General features: G+C 34.9%; 1 protein-coding gene across 1 annotated transcript in view; it reads left to right on the top strand.

Annotated features, from left to right (window-relative positions):
- The window catches only part of LOC148953561 (phosphoinositide 3-kinase regulatory subunit 4-like), a 108,219-nt gene that overhangs the window by 40,083 nt on the left and 44,459 nt on the right, over nt 1–23,677 (top strand). The window contains 3 exon segments of the mRNA XM_089088005.1: nt 7,700–7,810; nt 12,125–12,251; nt 12,414–12,503. Coding sequence (XP_088944131.1) covers nt 7,700–7,810; nt 12,125–12,251; nt 12,414–12,503 — 328 coding nt within the window.

Below are 23,677 nucleotides of genomic sequence, written 5' to 3'. Positions count from 1 at the left end.
GCTCTCTCCCAATTGTCTTGGACTTTTGGTTTGATAAATCATCCCTGTGAAAAACAAAACGAATAAAAATGCATCGACTATGTTTCTTCTGAAAAAAAAAATGCGAAATCTATATTTTGAAATTGAAGCTTGAAACCTCTATGGTAAGGATCTCTGATACGAAGTATCTAATAAAGGGATTTTCAATAAGATCGCTTGCTCTTTTGGTGGTGTTTCCCCTTTTTTCAAAAATCAGCAAATTTTCTCAGTTTTTGGTTTTAGATGGGTAAAAATAAACTGAAAGACTTTTATATATTTAGAGGCAGCATAAAAAGCCAATACTGTCGGTGTAATAATTTTCCTGAGATTTCCAGTTTTAGTTTTGGTGAATATTCGTCCAAGTCACGTTTTACTTCCAGTTTTTTTTATCACAAACTATTTGATAAGATTCTCTTGCGGCGAAATTTTTTTGAACCTGTTCATTTTATTTAATTGAATAGGAGAATGAAAAGAAAGAGGGTTAATTTTGCAGCTGGTTAGTGAGTTTAAATTTTGTTTTTCTTTCGCTATTCTATTCTGTTTAGTGTCTGAGTATATAAGGGATTTAAGTAGGAGGGAGGGAGAATTGTCCCGTTATGAAAGAGATATATTCTACATGGCCATTATAAAATCAAAACGTGGTATCTATGCAGGTAGGATGATTTTTTAGTATCTCTACTCCTTCTGTAAACTATTCTAAGGGGTAGGAAATTGCATAAACACAAGCCTACATCTGTTATAATCTACGGAAGCAATAAATCGTTCTGTAATTTTGGTTTGACTTTGATTTTATTTTAAGATTAAATGCACAATAGTTAAATATATTATTGATTAAATAAATTGATCCCTTTGCCAGGAATCCTTGTCGTTTAAAATTTACTGTATTTTGTCCCATTTTGCATGCAATTTAATTGCTCTTTTTTTTTGAGAGTTTTTTACTAAAAGTATTTAAAAATAAACTTATTCCTACGAAAAAAATTTCCTGAAATATATTCTCTGTCACCCAACCACCACTGGTATTTTGGTAATTTTCTGCCGGCGCCGTTGGTTTGAAAGAATCAATCAAAGACTAGATAACGTTCTCAGATCAAATGATATAGAGGGGATTTAGGTAGCAAAGACTTTGTTAGATGCTCTAAAAGTTCAAAGTGAAAAGAACAAAGATTTGATGACAGACTTAACAAGGTGAAACCAACTGTTAAAAAAAGGAAGAAGGAGCTCATCAAGAATTTGTTGAAGAAGCTTCTGAAAAAAGAAACTGAAGTATTTGGCCTATCTACTTTGCTTTTTCCTGGGATATGTTCTCTTTTTTTGTATAGATAAAATTGTAGAATTATTTGCGGAAAAAAATATTACCACTTTTATACCGCAGCTATTCGCTTTTATACTTCTATACGAAGTAAGTGAACAGTGCTTGGCACCCCATGGAATGTAAGTGAACAGTGCTTGGCACCCCATGGAATGTTTTTGCTGTGGTTTGTCTAGATGCGGTAGTGATTTTGCTTGATTGATGCTGTTTATGATTTCCTAGCAGTCTTGTTCCTTTAACAATATACCTGATGTCTAGCAGTATATTGGCCAAAAAAAGACGCTGCGCTTCATTCTAGTGAGGCTCAGAGATAGGAACGTTATTAATTATTTGGATGATTGTCAGTCTAGGATAAGCTTTAGAACGCATTACTAAAACGAAGATGGTAGTTATCCAGTATTATTCCTAGTTATTTACATAGATAGTTAATTCCCTGGTCTTGTCCCTTCTTTTGACTCAAAGTCCCTAGAATCCCTGTTTCAGGCTATTTTTTCTGAACGACTCAGACTTAAATGAATGGCATTGGAATCAGGAAATCTGTCCGATTTTTAAGGGATTCTACAGTCAAGTTTTAGTTATTTAATTAAAAAAATCCTCTCGTAAGTTTTCAATTGTCATTCAAGCATCTTATCAATTGAATTCTCCGAGAGTCTTTGATGAAACCAAAGGTATTTTTCTTAGAATTAATTAAAAACAAATTCCGAAAAATAAGTTTTTCAAAGAAACGTGAAGGCCATTTCAAACTTAAGCTCAGCAGATACAAATACCTGCTAAAATTCAAACTCAAAACGACCAGAAATTACTATTAAAGAATAAATGAAACCCAAAATGATCAGAAATTAAATAAACAATCGCAGGAAAAAACATACAACAAGTAATAATATACATGAATAAATAGATCTTAAAGCGAGTAATGCTTAGATTGAATATGAAAATAGAGCTTAAAACGAACAAAAATTAAATAAACAATCAACGCAAACAAACATACAATAGATATTAATTTAAATGAATAAATAAATATTAAAACGAGTGAAACTTAAATTGAATATACAAATCAAGTTTGAAACGAACAAAAATAACGACAAACAAGAGTTTGGGTATCGCCTTCTTCTCTCATTCTAAAAGTATAAAACCTACTATGTCATAGGCGCTTTACTGAAGACCAGTTTTATTCCAAATATCTTCTTTTGTAATTAATATTGAAAATAAGCATTAATATTATCGTAAGATTTTGAACTGATGAGCTTTCAGCAAGTAATATTATTATACATCAAATATTAATTTTAGTTTATTAGTTCTTTCTAATGTTGTTAAAGACGAATATAGTTTCACTACAAACAAGAGTTTAGATACTGCCCCCATCCTTAACTGTAAATAAAAACCTAAAGCCTTCTGGGTCATTGGCCCTTCACTGCAAAAAAATTATATTAAAAATATTTTCTTTTCCAGTTCTCACAGCATTGAAAAAATGAATTAGAATGAAATAAATTCTTGAACTGATGGATCTTTCAACAATTAATATCATTATATATCAAATATCCAATTTGATGTTGTTCATACTTTCCGAGACTGTTCAAGACGCATATAGTTTTCAGTAAAGCGCCAATGAGGGGTTAGGTTAGGTTTTAGACTTTTACAGTGAAAGAAGGAGGCGATAACCAAACTGTTGTTCGTAATGATTTTTGTTCGTTTCAAGCTTGATTTGCATATTCAATTTAAGTTTCACTCGTTTTAAGATTTATTTATTCATTTACATTAATATCTATTGTATGTTTGTTTGCGTTGATTGTTTATTTAATTTCTGCTAGTTTTAAGTTTCATTTATGCTTCAATAGGAAAATATTTTTTTCGTTTTAAGCATGATTTTCATATTCAATCTAAGTATTACTCGCTTTAAGATCTATTTATTCATTCATATTATTAGTTGTTGTATGTTTTTTCCTACGATGTTTATTTAATTTCTGTTCGTTTTGGGTTTTATTTATTCTTTAATAGTAATTTCTGGTCGTTTTGAGTTTGAATTTTAGCAGGTATTTGTATCTGCTGAGCTTAAGTTTAAATTTACTTTTCTTGAGAAAATTATTTTTTGGAAAGTTTTTTTTAAATTAATTTTTGTTCGTTTTTGATTGCAAAAAGTTTCAAGTTTTCAAAAATTCGTTATTTCAAAATCAAACTTAAAAAAAAAAATGAAATCTTCATCAAAGTATAAAAACTGGTATCAAAGTAACAATATCAAAATGAAAAAGTTTTCCCCCTTTGAAATGAGACCACTTTAAAGTTTATACGACAACCCTTTCTATATGAAGTGCGTCTGGGAAAAAAAAATAAATGGAGTGTGGGAGGACGCTAGCTCCCCTCCGATCACTTTTACTCTTAAAGAGTGAATTACAACTTTTAATTTCCAATCAAATGACTCCTCTATGAAGTTTATACGTGCATCTCTTCCATAACAACCATATATGCCCCCAGGGCATAACTTGTAACGCCTACCATTGGGCCCTGAGGGGCTGTGTCGACACCGGAATTTTTGTTATCTGAACTTAGAACGATTTTAAAAAAATTTCTATCTCACAATTTTTATCTGATGCATTTAGGGCGTGGAGGGGGGGGGGGGCTAGTTGCCCTCCAATCTTTTTTTATTCTTAAAAAGTGAATGAGAAATTTTAATTTCCAATCAAACGAAACCACACCCAAGTTTACACAAACATCCCTTCCATAAAAACGATATATGCCCCCAGAGCATTACTTAAAACGCCTGCCTCCGGGCCATGGAGGGTTGCGTTGACCCAGGAGTTTTTCATATCTGACCTCTGAATTAATTTAGAGGTCATTTTTCTATCAGAGAATTCAGAGAGATCAATTACTATCTCAAATTTTTTATCGGATGAATTTGGGAAAGGAGGGGGCGTGGGGGGGGTGCCCTCAAATCTCTTTTGACTCTCAAAAACTGAACTAAAACTTTCAATTTCAAATCAAATTAGCCATCTCTGAAGTTTTCACGAGCATCCCTTACATAAGAACCATATATTCCCCCAGGGTTTAACCTATAAAGCCTGCCTTCAGGCCCTGGGGGGCTGTGTCGACCCCGGAGTTTTCGTTATATGGTCTTTGAACTATTTGAAAAAAATTGCTATATCAAAGTTCTTATCAGATGGATTTTTGAAAAAAAGGGCGTGGAGGGGGGGGGGTAGTTGCTCTCCGATCTCATTTGACTCTTAAAAAGTGAACTAGGACTTTCAATGTTAAATCAAATGAGCCCTCTTTGAAGTTTAAACGAGCATCCCTTCCATAAGAACCATATATGACCCAGGGCTTAACTCAAAACGCCTGCCCCTGGGCCCTGGGGGGGGGGGTGTTGACACTGGCGTTTTTGTTATATGATCTTTTTAACTATTTTTAACGAAATAGCTATCTCAAAAGTTTTATAGGATGCGTTTGGGCAAAAGGGCGTGGGGGGGGGGGGCTGGTTACCAGCCAATATCTTTTGACACTTAAAAAGTGAATTAGAACTTTCAATTTCCAATCAAATTCCTTCCATAAGAACCATATATACCCCCAGGGCATTACTTATAACCCTTGCCCTGAAGACCTCGGAGGGGAGAGTCATGCTCAAAGATATAATTTCCAGAAATTTCAACTAAGTTGAACAAAATGGCTATCTAAAATTTTGATTGGATGTGTTTCGGGAAATGGTGGGTGTGGAAGGGATGTTAGTTGCCTTCCAATCACTTTCAACCATAAAAAGGGCACTAGCCATTTAAATTTCCAATCGAATGAGCCCTTTTTGAAGTTTCTACGACAACGCTTTCTATAAAAACCTTATATGCCCCCAGGGCATAACTTACCACCCTTGCCCTGAAGGCTGGGGGGGGGGGGGTCGTCATCCTCAAAGACCTAATTTCCTGAATTTTCAACCACCTTGAACAAAGTGGTTATCTCAAAATTTTGATTGGATGTGTTTGCGGAAAAGGTGGGCGGGAGAGGGGGGTTACTTGCCCTCCAATCACTTTCGACTATTAAAAAGGGCACTAGCCATTTAAATTTCCAATCGAATGAGCCCTTTTTGAAGTTTTCCACGAAAAAGCTTTCTATAAAAAGTTTATATGCCCCCAGGGCATAACTTACAACCCTTGCCCTGAGCGCTGTGGGGGAGTGTCCTGCTCAAAAACATTAGGGCCGTTTTTAGCAATAAGATCTTACATCTAAGATCTTGCATCTTTCTGCAGAGATTATCGTTTTTTAACTCATCTTTGTTCTAAGATCTTACAGCTCACTGATGATAGCAAAATATGTGAAGAACGCCACTGTTCTGCCATATAGAATGATGAGAGAACTTTTATAATATATTCATCATTGTTCTCAGACCGCTGATCAGAGCAGAATGATGAAAGACGTTTGCATAAAAACGACAAAAGATGTAAGATCTTAGTTCAAAGATTTCACTTTTAAGCGTTTTCTGACAAAAGATGTAAGATCTTAGCACATTGATGAGTGAAAAAACAGGCCTATTATTTCTATCTGGAAATCAACTACATAGAACAAAATGGTTATCTCAAAATTTGGATTGGATGTGTTTGTGAAAATTGTGGGCGTGGAAGGGATGTTTGTTACCTTCCAATCACTTTTGACCCTTAAAAAGGGCACTAGAACTCTCAATTCATAATAGAATGAGTCCCCTTTGAAGTTTTTACGACGACCCCTTCCATATGAAGTGCCTCTGGGAAAAATAAATAAATAATAAAACATTGGAGCCGTATGGCCTTTTGATACTAGAGGCAACGCTATAGCGTTACCTCTGATATCAATAGTTAATAGCTTCATCTGCGTGAATGAGGCCTGTCAATGATCAGGAAGTTTTTGTATTTGTGCTGCATATTTTCTTTTGCATCAGTTTTATTTTAGTTTTTCTTTGTTTTATTTTTTTTACTACAATTGGTCCGTTATTACTAACCAGTGGCACACACAGCATCAAACGAAGCCCCTCTTTTTGCATTATAAAACCTTTGTGTAAGCAATTGCTAATTTACAGTATTAACTGCACTTGCCTCGGGGTCTGTGGGGTCATTTTATCTGTGGAGGCATTTCTTTGGATCTTTTGACTGTTTTGGACTAAATGGCCATCTCAAATTTTGATCAGATATCTTGGGGGCTACGGGAGAAGGGAGTTCGAGTAGTAAAAAGGGTGCACGAGGGGGACTGGCTACCCTCCAGTTACGTTCAACTCTTAAAAAAGCAATAAAACTTTCGATTTTGAATAGAATGAGCCCAATCTGAAATTTCTACTCGTACATAAGAGTTTTTTATACTTGCTTTTTTGGTTTTTGTAATTAATCAAGTGTTTGAAACAAAGCACTGTGATTTTTTGTTGATTGTAATTTGAATTGTAAGAAGTATTGCGAAATTATATCGCCTAAAGCTCTAAGAGGCTTTGGTTTACTTAGACAGTATGTTAATTTGCTCCCTGTATCTGTGTTAACACTTCGACTATTCAATTTTGTATCGTACAGGCACGTTCCCCTTTGGAAATTAATTTTTTCGACTAATTACAAAAGAATTCAGATAATTCAAAAAGCGGCTCAAATCCCGGGGGAATGCGGTAATTTTTGCGATTTATCTACTTTTTATAGCCATTTTTGGTATTTAAATATTGGTCAGATCACCAAGTGTTGACATTAGTATACCAATTTCTGAGTAATATTGCACCAGCTTCTGTGATGCATTTACCACTAATTCTGATTATCATTCGTGTCACACTATGGAACTGGACAACCTAGTGTCAGAGAAAAATAAATAAATGGAGTTCTTTCCATATTTTTGCCATGCGTGTATAACAGTCTGGCGTAGCTACACTGTTATACAGTCTGGGTTATGAGGAGTTCTGGAAGGGTTTCTTTATTTACATTAGAATTTAAAAAATTACTTCTTAGTCGCACCTGGGCTGAGAGCAGAGTATTTAGTGCATGTTACCGCTCCATTTCTTCTGTTTCTTCTGAATTTTTCGCTCCATTTCATTCTTTTGCTTGTTTCTGTGTCTATATTTTAATTAGTGCTGATTTAATTAGTGTGTTATTGCACACAGGCCATTTGACCTTCTAGCAATGGTTAGTTTTTTGACTAATTTATTTTATTGTAGTAAATAATGAATATAAATGATTTTACCGAAATTTTTACCTTCGACGGAAAATGTTTTTAATCTCAGTGAAGTGGGGATGAAGCAGCTTTTGTATCTACATTTCTATACAACTTTATTGCTAAGTCATTGACTTTTAACTTCAGATATTAATGAGGCTGCACTGAAGAGGGACACCGAAATAGAGGTTTACTGAAATCACTCGTAAATAGATATACGTAAAAATTATTCTTTGGTTTTAGGTTCAGGAGTGAAGGTGGAGATCGGCGGATTTCTCAGCTTAATTCACAGTCTGTGCTGGATCAAGGATTAAAGGGAGAATTGAATCCAGCAATGGACATATTTTCGGCTGGGTAAGTTTTTTATTTTTGGTTGATTTTTTCTTTTTTTGTTCATTTTGAATGTAATTTTTGCACCCGGTAATGAACTTTAAGGAGCGACTTGCGCTTATAGAAAACGAAACTCTAAATAAAAGAGTTTTGATAACAAAATATACATCGAAAGAATTGGCTTTTTTTATGGTAATTCCAGATATGTAAAATTCATAAAGCTTATATTACCTACTAAAAGTTACGAGCCTGAGAAAATTAACCTGTTTCTCGGAAAGTGGAAAATACCCCTGAAAAGGGCGAATGATCTTGATGAAACTAAACCAGCAACTTCAGCATATCCAAGAACGCTGTTATTAGAGGTTTCAAGCTCCTATCCACTAGAACGTGGAATTTTGTATATTCCCCTCTCCCCTCCGAGAAGAATGATGATAGAAGTGTGTTTATTTAATTTTTTGTTAAGGCTGATCTTAACGAACCAATAGTCCTTGGAAATTGGGAAAAGGCTCATTCGGACGTAAATCAGAAGCCATAGTACCCTTTTTAAGTAGTCAAAGACTTTACCATATCAATGTCATGTTTCCTGCCATTTTGTGGCACAAAATGACAATTTTGTCTCCGAAGAGGGATAAATGTCTTCTATATAAATAAAAATGAATGTAGGTATGTCTGTCTGCCCTATATGCATGCTAAACTTTTTATCTGATAGCTAAGAAACTTGAAGACGTTGTTTAACACACTCCCGTGACAAAATGAGAAGTAACTCAGGCAGAAGAAAAAATGAGGATATTTTCAGCCAGTGAAACAAAAAAAAAAAAATACAATACAAATATGTCGGCCAAGACCTCCGCCTAGCCGTCCTAAGTCCAAAGATAGAAAAATAATTAAAGATCGTAAAAACACAACAACTAAAAGAAAATAGACCCTTTCTGTGCAACGGTGAAAGGGTAACTGAACTAAAAATTTGATATTAAATGGCAATTCAAGAAACTAAATCTGAGTTCATTTTATTTAATGCTTTTTTAAAAGTCAATCGCTTACCAGGTTTGACGTCATCTGACATTTTGTTAGGCTGCGAAATATTATGATGTAAAAGCAAACTCTGTATTAATAACTTCATTATAAATGGGTCTTAAATAAGTCATAGGCAGCGTGCGAGCGCTGCCTAAGTAAAGAACAATGTGGCCACAATTTTTTTTTTCTTTGACAGTCACTTCGTATCGAAGGAGTTGTCGTAGAAACTTCGGAAAGGGCTCATTCGATTGGAAATTTGGGTGGCTAGTGCCCTGTTTAATAAGGTGGCTAGTGCCCTCGAAAGTGATTGGAGGGCAACTAGCCCCCCCCCACGCCCATCATTCCCCCAAACACATCCAATGAAAATTTAAAGATAGTAATTTTGTTCAGCGTAGTTGATTTCCACATAGAAAATGTGTTTTTGAGGAGGAGACTCCCCCACAACCGTCAGGGCAGGGGTTTTAAGCTATGCCCTGGGGGCATATAAGGTTTTTTATTGAAGGCTTTGTCGTTGAAAATTCAATAAGGCTCATACGATTGTAAATTCAAAGGGCTAGTGCTCTTGTGAATAGTCGAAAGTGATTGGAGGGCACCTCGGCCCCCCCACGCTCATCATTCCCTCAAACACATCCAATCAAAATTTTAAGATAGCTATTTTGTTAAGCGTAGGCTAGTTGATTTCCAGATAGAAAATATGTTTTTGAGGAGGACACTCCCCCCATCCCTCAGGGCAAGAGTTTTAAGTTATGCCCTTGGGGCATATAAGTTTTTATAGACGGCGTTGTCGTAGAAACTTCAAAACAGGCTCATTCGATTGGAAATTCAAAGGGCTAGTGCCCTTTTTAATAGTTGAAAGTGATTGGAGGGCAACAAGCCCCCTCCTCCTACGCCCATCATTCCCCCAAACACATCCAATCAAAATTTTGAGATAGCCATCTTGTTCAGCGTAAACTTGCGAAACTTGAAAAATGGCTCATTCGATTGGAAATTCAAAGGGCTAGTGCCGTTTTTAATAGTCGAAAGTGATTGGAGGGCAGTTAACCCCCCCCCCCCCCGGCGCCCGTCATTCCCCCAAACACATCCAATAAAAATTTTGAGATAGCCATTTTGTTTAGTGTAGTTGATTTCCAGATAGAAAATATGTTTTTGAGTATAATACACCCCCAGAACCTTCAGGGCAAGTGTTGCTTTTTATACCTTATGAGCATAGTAAGTTTTTGTATAAAATGTTATCGTGGAAACTTCAAAACAGTCTCATTCAATTGGAAATTCATAGGGATAGGGTCCTTTTTAATAGTCAAACGTGATTGGAGGACAACTAGCCCCCCCCCCCAAGCCCATCATTTTCCCAAACACATCCAATCAAAATTTTGAGATAGCTATTTTTTTAAGCGTAGGCTTGCTGATTTCCAGATAGAAAATATGTTTTTGAGGAAGACACTCCCCCCAACCCTCCGGGCAAGAGTTTTAAGTTATGCCCTGGGGACATATAAGTTTTTATAGACGGCGTTGTCGTAGAAACTTCAAAACAGGCTCATTCGATTGGAAATTCAAAGGGCTATTGCCCTTTTTAATAGTCGAAAGTGACTGGAGGACAACAAACCCCCTCCCCCTACGCCCATCATTCCCCCAAACACATCCCGGCCAAATTGTGAGATAGCCATTGTGTTCAACGTAATTGCTTTCCAAATAGAAAATATGTTTTTGAGGAGGAAACTCTCCCACAACCCTCAGGGCAAGGGTTTTAAGTTATGCCCCGGGGGTATATAAGGTTTTTATAGAAGGTGTTGTCGTAGAAACTTCAATAAAGGTTCATTCGATTTTAAATTCAAAGGGCTAGTACCCGTTTTAATAGTCGAAAGTGATTAGTAATATTTTTTGTTGTTGTTGTTGTTTAGAGCAAGGCACTTCGTATCGAAGGAGTTGTCGTGGGAACTTCGAAAGGGGCTCATTTGATTGAAAATAGAAAGGGCTGATGCCCTTTTTAATAGTCGAAAGTGATTGGAGGGCAACTAATCTCCCTTCCACTCCCACCCTCCCACGCTCACCTTCCCATTTGCCCATTATAATTAAAAACTAAATGTTGCCTTAAGATTAAATCAAAATGCACTGTGGTAATGCTAATTCCCAATAAGGCATCTCAGCAGTATCCCAAGAACGACTGAGACTATTATGTTCAAATTTTCGGGACTGCTTCCGCTCTTAAAATTTAACCAAATCAAAATAGCGTAAGTGTATCTAGGATATTAAAGAAAGTAAACAGATTTTTTTTGCGAATGGTGTCAAGTTTTTCATTTCAGGTCAACAAGAGGAGGTATGAAACTGAATTAAACAGTTCTATTTGTGTCCTGGTTTTTAAAAGGGTGTATGTTGTTAAAAATCGCTGAAATTTTTTCTCCAGCATACAAATAGGAGGCCAAACTATAAAGTCTTAAAAAACGAAAAGATTTAAAGTATTATTTTCTTTTTCTCTGAAAAGACTTTGTCAATTTAACACGAACAGAAATTAACTAAAAAAACTTTTTCCACAGAATAGATTTTTCAAAGAAAAGTAAAGAACTCCATTAAACAAAAAATGAGCAAAAATAAAATCAAATAATCTACCAAGCGTGAAACTGCCACAAATCAGCATCGATAAATAAATGAAACCCAAAACCGAACAGAAATTATAATAAATAACCGAATCAAACTCAAAACGAGCAGAAATTAACATAAGTTGGGCGCAAAATCCCTATGCCTTCCCAATGCCAGAACAAAATTTCCACTTTACTGAAAAAATACAAATGAATGTGCATTGTCAGTTTAATATACATATACTGATATTTAGTAATCAAAATGTTAATATTTCTGATTTATTAAAGTTATAAAAGTAAAAACTTTTATATTTTTTTCAGTTAAGTGCAAATTTTGTTCTGACCTTGGGAAGGCATAGGAGTTTTGAGCCCTACTCATGTTAATTTCTGCTCGCTTTGAGTTTGACTCGGTTATTTATTGTAATTTTTGTTCGTTTTGGGTTTCATATATTTATCGATGCTGATTTGCGGTAGTTTCACGCTTGGTAGATTATTTGATTTTATTTTTGCACATTTTTGTTTAATGGAGTTCTATACTTTTCTTTGAAAAACCTATTTTGTGGAAAAAGTTTTTTTTAATTAAATAAAAAAAAGATCGTGGCTCTTTCTACATTGAGTCTTTTTAAAAGACTCTTTTGCAAAGATTGTGTTGTGAAATTGGAGGGCCACCCTGTCTCCTTTGTACTATAGAATAGGAAAGCCAATTCATTTGTGCTTGATTTCCATTTTGTTTATATATACTTTTTAACAGGTGTGCTCTCACTGAATTATGGACTGAAGGTGTACCACCTTTCACGTTGGCATCTCTTCTTGCATTCAGGTCTGGTGGCCCTGGTCCGGAGCATGCGCTTGAGAAAGTTGAAGACCTGGAAATAAGGGCAAGAAACTGTCTTTAACCATATGATTGATCTCTTTCACACAAATTCTCCTCTCTCTTTCTCTCTCTCTCTCTCTCTCTCTCTCTCTCTCTCTCGTGCTCTCTCTCTCTCTCTCCTTTTTTATCTATTTTCTTTATTTTCTACTCTTCTTGATTCTTTTAGTCCTATGCGCGTGGAGGTTTGATCCCTCTTGCATCCCGTTCTGGTGGTCCTGGTCTGGAGCATCAGCTTGAGAAAGTTAAAGACCTAGAAGTAAGGGCTAGACACTGTCTTTAACCATATAATTTTTTCTCTTTCACACAAATTCTTTCTCTCTCTCTCTCTCTCTCTCTATCTCGATTTTTCTCTCTCTCTCTCTCTCTCTCTCTCTCTCTCTCTCTATCTCTCTCTCTCTCTCTCTCTCTCTCTCTCTCTCTCTCTCTCTCTCTCTATCTCTCTCTCTCTCTCTCTCTCTCTCTCTCTCTCTCTCTCTCTCCCTATTTTATCATTTTCCTTCATTTTCTAGTCTTTTTAATTCTTTTATTCCCGTGTGCGTTTAATGTTATATAAAAAAATCTATTACTGATGGACTTATACAGGCTCATAGTGTGGTGGTAACTTCAGACATAGTTATAAAACGATCTCACAGTCTGGTAAAATAGTTATTAAAAAGTTGTTTTAATAGTTATTAAAACGCTACATTGTTGGATTATTTGATCCTATAGTGGTTTAGTGGTTGTTTTAGAATTTGTCCTTTACTAGGTTGCAACTACCACAACAACCATGATTTTATTATAAACTGTTAGTTGTGGCTATTACTTTGGCCACTAAATTTTTCTGGGTGTGAATTTTCATATGCAACAAGGCTGAGGATGACGCGTTGACGTCGAACTGATCCTATCAAAATTATCGCCTGTAATTGACACGGTATAGCTTGCATCTCCACAGCTCAGTGGAGTTAAATACCAGGTTATTATGATGTCATAGTTCATGTTGCAAGTTATCTGGCATCCTTCAAGGCTACAGCGAAAAGATATTTCTTTACAGAAGAGTAGTAATTACTTGTGTTTTATGTAAGTAGGAGGGTCGTTGTATATGGGTGAATTGATTATTATTATTGCCATTAAGAATAATATAAAATAGTGTTTTAGAATATCTAGAATAGAAGACTCCCACCTGGTGCCAACAAGCCCTTAGGGGTTTTCATAGCAGATGCTGCAAAAAAGTTCTGTCTGTACTTTTCAATAAAATTACCTTATCTATCTTACCTTGTTAAGGATTCACTGGTGATCCCAAAGAAGATGCTCTAGTGATAATTTTCTAAGGAATCATAGAGTAGAACTTCAAGTTTGTGCGAGGGAAAAGAAACCACTTTACTACATCAGGTGTCAGTAATAGCTGTAAAGTGTCCCACTTGATCAAGACTCAAAATGCCTTCACTGTGCCTTTAAGAGCATCTTTTGATCTGCGCTTTGTGGTTTACATACAGGATGTATGTATGTGGATTACATACTTTGTCACATAAGGACAATGGGAGAAGAACTTTAAAATTGCTTATTTCAAATATCATTGAATTTGCGTTCTAGTGGGAGCGAGGGGATGGGAATGAATATTCCTTCTAATTAAGTCAAATTTCAATGAGTAAATTAAGTTGATGACAACATTAATTGAAAGGAATTAATAAATCATAAACAAAATAGAATGGTAATTTATTATTAATTAATAAGGCTAATTAATTAAAATGGTAAATTAAATTCAGTAAATTGTTCATTAAAACATGACCTATTTAAAATTAAGTTTTAATATTTCACCACATTCTAGTCTATTCGTTTTGTTCTTTATTGTCCATTTTGTTTATTATATATTACCTTACTGCTTGGATGTTCCTTAGCTAATGTGAAATGATTTTTATGTGTTTTTGGGAGCCAAAGGGTTTGGCCAAAATGCTTTGGCCAAACCCTGGCTTGGCTGTGGCAAAATTGTTTGGCTGTGACAGAAAATATTAAAAAAGCACGAATTTACCATTACCACAGCTGAATTACTTGTTTATGTAGCCAACTTTTAGCTAGTTTTGTAGCCTATTAAACATAGTTTATCCGACACGAGTCGTTTCCATTATTTTCTTAGTTTACCGGTACTTCCTATTACGATTAAAAAGCAATGATCAATCTGCTAATTTTTACAAACCCCTGCAGTTTTTTTAAGCTCGTGCAAACAAACATTCAAATGGGGATAAATCTATTCATTTAGACAGTGAAAACAGGTACAAAAGTCTAGATATTTCGATCAAATATACAGCGATCGTCATGAGTAGAAATTTTGACTATTGTTTCTAATTGTAGTATTTCTACTCATGACGATCGCTGCATATGTGATCGAAATATCTAGTCTTTTATACCTCTTTTCACTATCTTCAAATGGATTTATCTTCATTTGAGCGATTATTTGTTCTTGGTCTGAGAAAAGGATACCTAATTTAAGTTGTTCTGTCGAAAATTTTAAGCTCATGCCATTTTAAAGGTCAATTTTTCATCACCCAAACTTGCTGGTTGCGACTATTGTTCCAATTATTTAGTGTTTAATGTTTTGTTTTTTTTGTTTCAGCTGAATAAAAGGTTAGTGTGTTTTTTGTTAATACAGTTATTTACTGCTATTTATAGTTTTGGAGATAATAATAATAATCAATAATTTTATTTAATTGATAAATGTTAAAAACTCTAAGAGTTTGTTATATCAATAATTGTAATAATTTATTTGGTTGTTTCGAAATATCTATTTATTTACATGAAATTTCATGATGTTTTGTTTTTTTTTACATTATTTTTAAAAATATATAACTTTAAGTTTTTTTTCTTAGTTTTAATTTCATAAATATTTAAATAGTTGTTAGTTACACATTAATTATCATTTAACTGTAAAAAAAAAATTATTAAATCAACTTTTAGGAAGTATTGAAAATAATGATTGAAATGGATCCATCAAATAGAGTGAGGGCTTACCATCTCCTAGGAAAATATAAATGCGTGGCTCTTCCTGGATTTTTCGACCATTTTTTTTAGGTATTTTCAAAGAATTGCTGATGATTCATTTTCTCTCTCAGATGAAATAATGTAAAATCATGATTGACTACTCAAACCATTAATATTGCCTTGCATGTTTTTTCATTTTATTTTTGACGACAATGATAAAAAAATTTATTTTTTTATGAAAATGTCAAAAAAAGGTAAAAGCGGATCCAAGATTTTTGTTCGGGGGGGGGGGGGTTACCCGATTTTTTCCCGTAGACTTTGTCTAATATCCTGCGTAAGCTGATCAGAACCGTTTTTTCGACTAATTTTCAACTCGGTCAAAAATTTCGGGGGGGGGGGGTTCAAACCGGGTAACCCCCCCCCCAGGATACGGCCTGGAAAAAAGGTATTCTTCGAAGGCTAATGGGAGAGAATTATTGCCCCACCCATCCCCCATCTGATGCCTTTATCAAGACTTCATAGTTGTTAGAATACAGCTTCGTGCAAGAAACAAAAAGGTCTAGCTAATAAGTTTTTTTTCAAAAATGAGTTATCAGATGATGAATGTTTGTATTAATATTGGCAAAGACTGCACATACTTTTCCATCAAACAAGAAATTACGAAATCAATTTACTGATTAAATATTAAAAATAATAAATTCCATAATTAAATTAATTAAACATTTCGTCAAAACAAAATCTAATAGTCTTTATTATTAAAAAAAAAAGTATAAAAAATTTAAAAATACATTTATGAGAAAAGAAAAAATTAGAACATTATAAATTAAACAAAAAACCTAAAACTCCTATCTTTAACAATTTTTACAGTATTTGTAATGGGTACTTAATGTACTGTTCATATTTATAGAGGCAAATATACTTTATATGATATATGCTTGACTTCCCATATTTTGGGCAGAAAGAATATCAAAGTTCATTTATCATATATGTAATTTTTTCATTGTTATTTGGAATTATTCAGATTAACCAATTGAAATTAGTTATTACCAGGTCATTATTCTTAATTCAGACAATGTTCAAATAATCAATTTCAAACATTGGATATTCAAATTGGTCAATAACTATGTATGTGACTCAGTTTTGATCTGGTTCATTTTGTTAATTGCTTAATTCAATGAGTTCAAAATTAAATCCTCAAATGTTGAAATTGGCTAATAGTTAACTAGTTTATTCAAATTAGCTAATGCTTAATCATTATACTTAATAACGATAAGTTCTAGTATTATCGGTACTGAATTTAATTTTAGATCTTCAAATGCTAAATTCCTAATGCTTGAGTATTGAAACTAGTCAATAATTATTTTCCTAATTCAAGAAAATAATTATTTCACAAACGGCAATGACGAGTTAGCTCTTCACTTTCGAAATAAAAAAGTTAAATAAAAAAGGTTAAATTTAGTTAAAATATATGAAATAAAAATCGTCAAAACAATTCGAAATCGTGTGGTAGTCCTTAGGAAACCTTATAATTAACTTTATGATTAAAAAAAAAAAAAAAAATAGGCTTAAATGTGAGACGAAACTTAATGAGCTAATAAATTTAACTAGGAGTAAGAGATTTGAAGTTAATATCCGAGAAAAACAGCCAACGCCATCTATACAGTTTTATATATTATTCCGGTTTCTCTACCTATTTTCATTTAACTTAACGCTCTTTACCTTAGACATCATGGCGGTTGTAGAACCTTTTGAGAGTAGGTGTTTTCTACGGGATCCTATTATTTGATATCTGAAATAAACATAGAAATGCGTTGCATGTCTTGTAGTTTTACGCTAGAGTATGTATGTATTTCCAAAAAAAAAGCCGTCGGGCCATAGGAAAAAAAAAGAACATAAACATAGCAAAAACCAACAAAAAAACACAAATAAATTAAAAAGAAAAAATATACTTACATATGAATATTCACGAAAATATTTATAAAGAGATAAATCTGTCACGATGTATCAGCCCTTCATCAACATATTTAGCCAGATTTCTTAAAGTCATTTTAACTCGTGATCCTACAATCCCTTCCACCCACCTTCTATCTGCCAACACTAACGAAAAACACTCATTTCTCAGATCCGCCGATTCCTTAGAATTTCCCAAAAAATGAAAAATATCCTCATCATCTTCCCCACACATCGGACAAGGAACCTGGTTAACACTATAACCCCTAAATTTCCTCTCCCTTTCCCCGATATTAATCAACCCTCCCCTTAAATTCAAAATCCATTTTGTTTCTTCCCCTTTCAACTCCGACTTAAAATGAACTTCTTCCATTCACGTGTCTTTCACCGTACTATACAGACTCAGAGATCCCGAAGCCTCCTTCTGAGTCTGCCACTGCTGTATTCCTTGCTCGTGTAACCTTTCTTTTACCTTATCAACCATTGTATCCGAATTCGATCCCTTACCTTCATTCCAAAAATACGAATATCCAGCTTCATCTAAAATTTTCTTAATTTCCTGTGGCCACCCTACCTCTATTTTACCTTCAAACAAACTAAAATAAAGTTTCTTTCGCTAGCCTATTTTTACTACTTAAAAATTTATTCAAAATCACCATTCTCATTAACCTATCTTTTCTTAACCTACTTAGTCCTCAATTCCCCTCCAGTACAACACTGTGAGTGGATTTATGGGCCCAAAAAACTCTCTTTAAATAATTCCTTTGCGTTCTCTCCAAATCGTCACTTGCTCTAAAACCCCACAGCTCACACCCGTAATGCATAACCAGGAGGAGTTTAGTCCTAAATAAATATTTATGCATTGCTAAATCCCTAATCTTTCCAACGTCACTTTTTAAAATTCAATTTATACACATATTTCCCTTTTGTACTCTATGCTTAACCTCCTGTGCATACTTACCATTCCAAAAAAACTTAATCCCTAAATGCACGATTTTTTTAATCTTTATAAAAATCACCTTTAAATCTAAATTCATCATCTTTTCTTAATTTTCCATCTTTCCTAAAAACTACAATTGCTGTTTTCTTCCTACTTAATTCTAATCCTTTCGTATCCAAATATTCCTCCATTATGTTTAATAATGTTTGCATTTCTTTTGCCGATTGTGCTATGAGAGCAATATCACCAGCAAACAAAAGCAAGCATATTTTTGAAACACTTATCAGTACTTCCGGTTTTTCTCTGCTTTTCGCTTTTCTCCTTAGAGAAATCAACTATATCATTAATGTACACGGTGAGCAAAATCGGTGACAGTGGGCATCCCTGTTTTAAACCTATTCGCGTCAAAATTCTCCCGGATACCCTACTTAGTATTCTAACAATTAGCCCTACTGAACTATATATTCCTACAATTAATCTAGCAAAACTTACAGGTAGTCCTATCTTCAGAAGTCGCTTAACTAGCATAGCTTTTATCACACTATCAAAAGCCTCCTTATGTCCAGGAACGCTACGTAAATCCTACCCCCCCCCCCTTTTCATGATTCCTTTTCTAACTATACTATGCAAAATAAAAACCTGCTCCATTGTACCCCCTTCTTTACTAAACCCTACCTGCTCCTCTATTAATTTCCCTATTTCTTCTAGCCGTTTTCTTAGCCGATTAACTACTATCTTAAAAAAACTCTTGCTAACTATGGGAGAAATCTTGATCAGTCGGTAATTCCAGAATTCTTTGTTGTTTCCTTTTTTATGTAATGGTACAACTATAGATATTGTCCATGCTATTGACCAGCTGGAATATAAAAATAGGTGGCTGAAAACGGCAGATAAAACGGGTATGCATACTTCTTTTGCCTTTTTCCATATTCGTAGTGGAATTCCGTCTCGACCTATAGCTTTTTCTTTTGCTGATTTCATAGCGTCCCATATCTACTGTTCCGAAATTGGTGCTATCAATTTCGTATTTCCTTCTGTCAGGGGTCAAAAAGGTATAATTTCTGGTAAAATTTTTTGTAGATCTTCCTCCATTCTGTTTACGTTTACCGATTGTTTCTTGAGGTGCTGTTCCCACTGTTGAGGTTCCAAAGAACATGTCTTGTGTGCCTCTCCCTTCAGCGAATTATGTACAGCTTTTCAGAATTGATGTGTATCTTTTTCCCTGAATCGTTTAATAAGTTCTTTTTATTTTTTCGTATTTTTTTCTCTCTTATCATTTTCTTACACCACTTTCTATTCTCTCTGTAAATTCTTAAACTATTCTCTATTCTTTGTGGTTGGGATGAACATACTTTCCTCAAGCTCTCTTGTACAATTAGTCGAAGACCCTCACACTCGTAACCAAAAAATGTTTTCGTCGATTTCTTCTCTTTCCGTAGTTCGCATATCCGCCTTAGCGATTCTTCCAAATTGCATACTGCTTCACTTACTTTGCCCACTTCCACTAACTTAATAATCTTCTCCATCTCTTTCTATAAATTTTCGTTTCCTACATTAGCCTTAAATGAATCCATGATAAATATCTACTACTCTCTCTATTATTACATTTTTTCTTAAGTCTAGTACGCATTTTTCCAAAACCTTTTCTATAACCTTATTTTTCCGTTGGCGGTTTTCCACTCTGATCTCTAACAGCAATGACAAATGATCGGAGCCAACTATTTCCAAAACTTCAAAATCCGCACAACACAACATAAGACAACGATCTACTCGATATAACGATATAGTCGATATTATATTCGATATAATTATATTCGATATAATCGATGTAATTGATTATAACGATATAATCAATCAAACTTGGGTTCTTACCCGAAAAACATGTAAACTCTTATCCCCTTATCCCTTCCAACTCTCCCATTAACCATAATCAAACCATACTCCCCACAAAAATACAAAAGCTAACTTCCCCAAGTGTTCTTTCTCCTTCCCTTGTCCTTTGTATGCCTTCCTCTTAAATTCTCCAAACTTTCTTCTTCTTGAATTGAAGGATCTGCAAAATTAAAACCATCACAAGTATCACGTTGTTCTAAGAAATCGGCCGTGTACTTGTTATAATCCCCCATCAATATAAATCCCATGCGCGGGGACTTCAAACGTAGAGTAGCCATTTCTTTAGACAGAAATTTCCAAGTATCTTTGATTGAATATGAGCTAGATTGATGCGGTAAATATACGGAGCCTAACATAATATACAGTATTGAGCACTTTAAACGGTAGCCTTTTAACTGAAGCAAACGTTCTTTCTTTCAAGAACACAGATAGGATGTTCTACAATTACTACTCTTTTTCCTTCATGCTCTAAACTGTTCATATCCCTCAATATTCACACTTTCGTCGACACGTTTCCACGTCCCTACAATACCCAACACGTCAAAATCGTTCGTTTGTTTCATCCCAACTTTTCACTTCTGAGACCTTGAATATTCCAATATGGCCCGCGAGTTCCTATTTTCACCGTTTCTTCTATCATTCTCCATTCTTGCTGCCTTACTTGGCTCTTGTTCTACACTGCTATTGAAGCTTAGATCTCGTTTATTCGAGTTTTGATCGTCGTTATCTTCGCCCTCGCTCCCAAAATCTGATCCAAATTCTGACACAACATTCTCTATTGACAAGGATCTTATTCTTGTTTCTCCTGATTGAGACCGGAAACTGCTTTTTCTTTCCCTGCGGATTTGGGAGCTCGTTCCCTCTGTAGGACTGTTTGCGACTTCAACTTGAGTATGTCGATTATATGACCGTAAAGTACCAGTTTCTCTATCGTACTCGTAAGTGTACGATACCTTAACTATTAACTTCATTCCTTCCCGCTTAGGTTTCAGGCTCTTGGTGCGTTCCTCTTGATGTATCGGTTTGAATTTGTTTCTAAACTCTTGTTCTTGAGGTGAATATTCCGGAGTCACAAACACTCATTCCTGTCCAAAAACTCTCCCGTTACGCAAAACAATGTCTCTTCGATATGCATTTGAAAACCGAATAAGTGTAGGACGTGGTTTCGATTTTGATTGCAATCTGAAAACATCATGTAAATCGTGAGGCCGGATATTACTTTGGGGAACCGTTCTTGCAAGATAATGCGCTAACTCTTCTTTGAAAGAAATATCGGCTTTGCTTTCCTGCAACCCATAAGTTACTAAATTCTTGCTTCGAGCTTCCTTCTTGAGAATTCGTATACGGGAGTCCTGGAGTGTACTTAGTTTCTCTGTGTTTTGGACTCTAGTTTTTACTGCAGATATTTCCGATTTTATTACCGTTATTTCAACTCTTAATTCATTTGACAAATGTTGTATTGCCCCGCTTGCTGATTTCTGAGCCTCTTGCAGGCTATTTAGCTTCGAATCCATCGCTTGATGCTTTTCGGATAATGCCTGAATCGATGCTAAAATAACTTCCGTCATCTCGTAGCCTAATAAATAACCAAAAACAGAAACTTACTTGCAAGGGGTGTATATTTGTGACCCCTGTTTGTTTCGCACGTTTACTGTTTCAAAGGTGGGATAACTGTCCGAATATTCACAAAACCCACTTTTTTCGACGGAAAACACTTAAGTCTTTATTGCCCACAGTTAGCTTATCACTTCCACTAATCTGTTGAAGTTTACTATTTCACTTCATGTGAAACTTCTATAATTGCTGAATTAATTAAACTTCATGGCAGTGGAATAATGTAATTCTGAAGCGAGTTTTGAAATTCAATAAGTCCAAAAACAGGTGCTTTCACTTCGAAGGCTGAATGAAGACTATGATTCATATCTATTATTGTTTCTTGGAGATATTTTGCTCCATTATAAGATTCTATGAAAGATCATCTCGGTAAAATTCTCTATCTGCCTGAATTAAAATTAATTGGTATTGCTCCGAAGTTTGTGAAGTTTGTAACTCTTAGTTCCCATCTTCTGCGATTTGGAGTCAATCGTAGTGATTTAGTAGGTTTTTGACGATTTTTAGTAGGTTTTGTTAGGGTTTGGACGCTAACATTCTCTTTCTGCCCGAATTAAGACTAATTGGTATAGCTCCGAAGCATGGGAAACTCATAACTATTAGTTCCCACCTTCCGCGATTTGCGGACAATCATAGTGATTTAGTAGGCTTTGGACAATTTTTTTATCAGTATTTTGTGCAAAAGAACAAATTGGCATGCATTGTTGATTTTCAATGTAGGAGAGATACGTACTCTCAAATCCAGGAATCAAGCTCCCTTGAAAAGCTGATTATTTCTGTGAGACCTCGTAACAATTTGTGAGATTTTGCTGGTTTTTTCGTCACAAGAATAGGTGTTTAGCCGCATCAAATAGATTGAAACTAAGGTTCTGCATTCGTATTGAATAAGGATTTCAGCAGGGTTGCGTTCAATCCCCATTTGTGTGGATAAATTGGATGGAATGTTTTCTAAGGAACACAGCAAGGCTATGGGAGAGCATAGTCTTATGAGGTAAATGAGAAGTAAAACTCTCCTACACTTATATTATGCAGATGATTTGAGTACCCTAAATGATACCGCAGATATTTGAGAACCCTAAATGAAAATGTTTTGAAAAATGAATGATTTTTTGAGCTTAGAGAGTTTAGGGTGCGAAAATAGGTTTGAAAATGTATATCAAGAAGACTAAGTCGCTTAGACTAAGATTAAATGAAGCTGAATAGGGGATTTTGGGTAACGAGAAAATTGATTAAGTGAAAATCTTAACTTAACTTGGTTTGTAAAGATAGTAGATGGAGTTAAAATGCGAAAAGTAGCATAGTCAAGGCACTGGGTATTTCTTCACAGTCAAAAAATACTTGGAAGAATAGGAAGATAAGTCTGCGAACCAAGATTAAAATATTGGAAGCTATAGTGATGGCAATGATCAAGTATAGTTCTGACACACGGGCGCTTAGGAAGGCGGAGTAGGATTAGTTAGAGGTCTGCCTGAGGAATTGTCAATGGATAGTATTGGGTTCCCGTTTCACTGACTGCATTTCTAACTGTAAGCTTTACGACAATTGAGTTTCTATCCCATCCTCTATGTTGGTCTTAGGTACCTTGGCAGCTGTAATAAGTCGTTAGTAGTATTTTTGTTACATAGTGGATGCGTAGCTGTGACCTTTCGCGAATCATGCCTTTCCGAATTTTTTTCTATAATTTTTGAATTTTTTTCCGAAAATCACGCGCTTCTTTTAATAGTTTTTTTTTTTTGTCAATGTGACTTTTGTGGGAACTAAGGGCAAGCTGAGAGATCATCTGAAAAATATAATCAAACGGCAGCTATCCAATGTTTCTATATTATTCGGAATTTTAAATCTCTTGCCGTGTAATGCAATGCCCATCTGATTACCATGGTCGTTTTTTCGGGATATAAAACTTCTAGAAAGGTATTTGCTAAAGAATCCTGTTAATTTTGGTTTCTGAAATAAACATAAAAAAAATACTTATATGTCTATCAAAAATCATGCACGGGGGTAATGGATATCAGCTCTTTCAGACCTGTTTCTTTTTCTGCATGTCCTTTAACTGCATCACTAATATGACTTTTATCTACAATCTT

This window comes from Artemia sp. Qi Xiang Cuo, chromosome 4 (genome assembly GCF_049724085.1).
Source record: "Artemia sp. Qi Xiang Cuo chromosome 4, ASM4972408v1, whole genome shotgun sequence".
In the NCBI taxonomy this organism is placed as follows: domain Eukaryota; kingdom Metazoa; phylum Arthropoda; class Branchiopoda; order Anostraca; family Artemiidae; genus Artemia; species Artemia sp. Qi Xiang Cuo.
The sequence above is the reverse complement of the archived record's forward strand: the minus strand, read 5'-3'. Positions and strand labels throughout refer to the sequence as shown.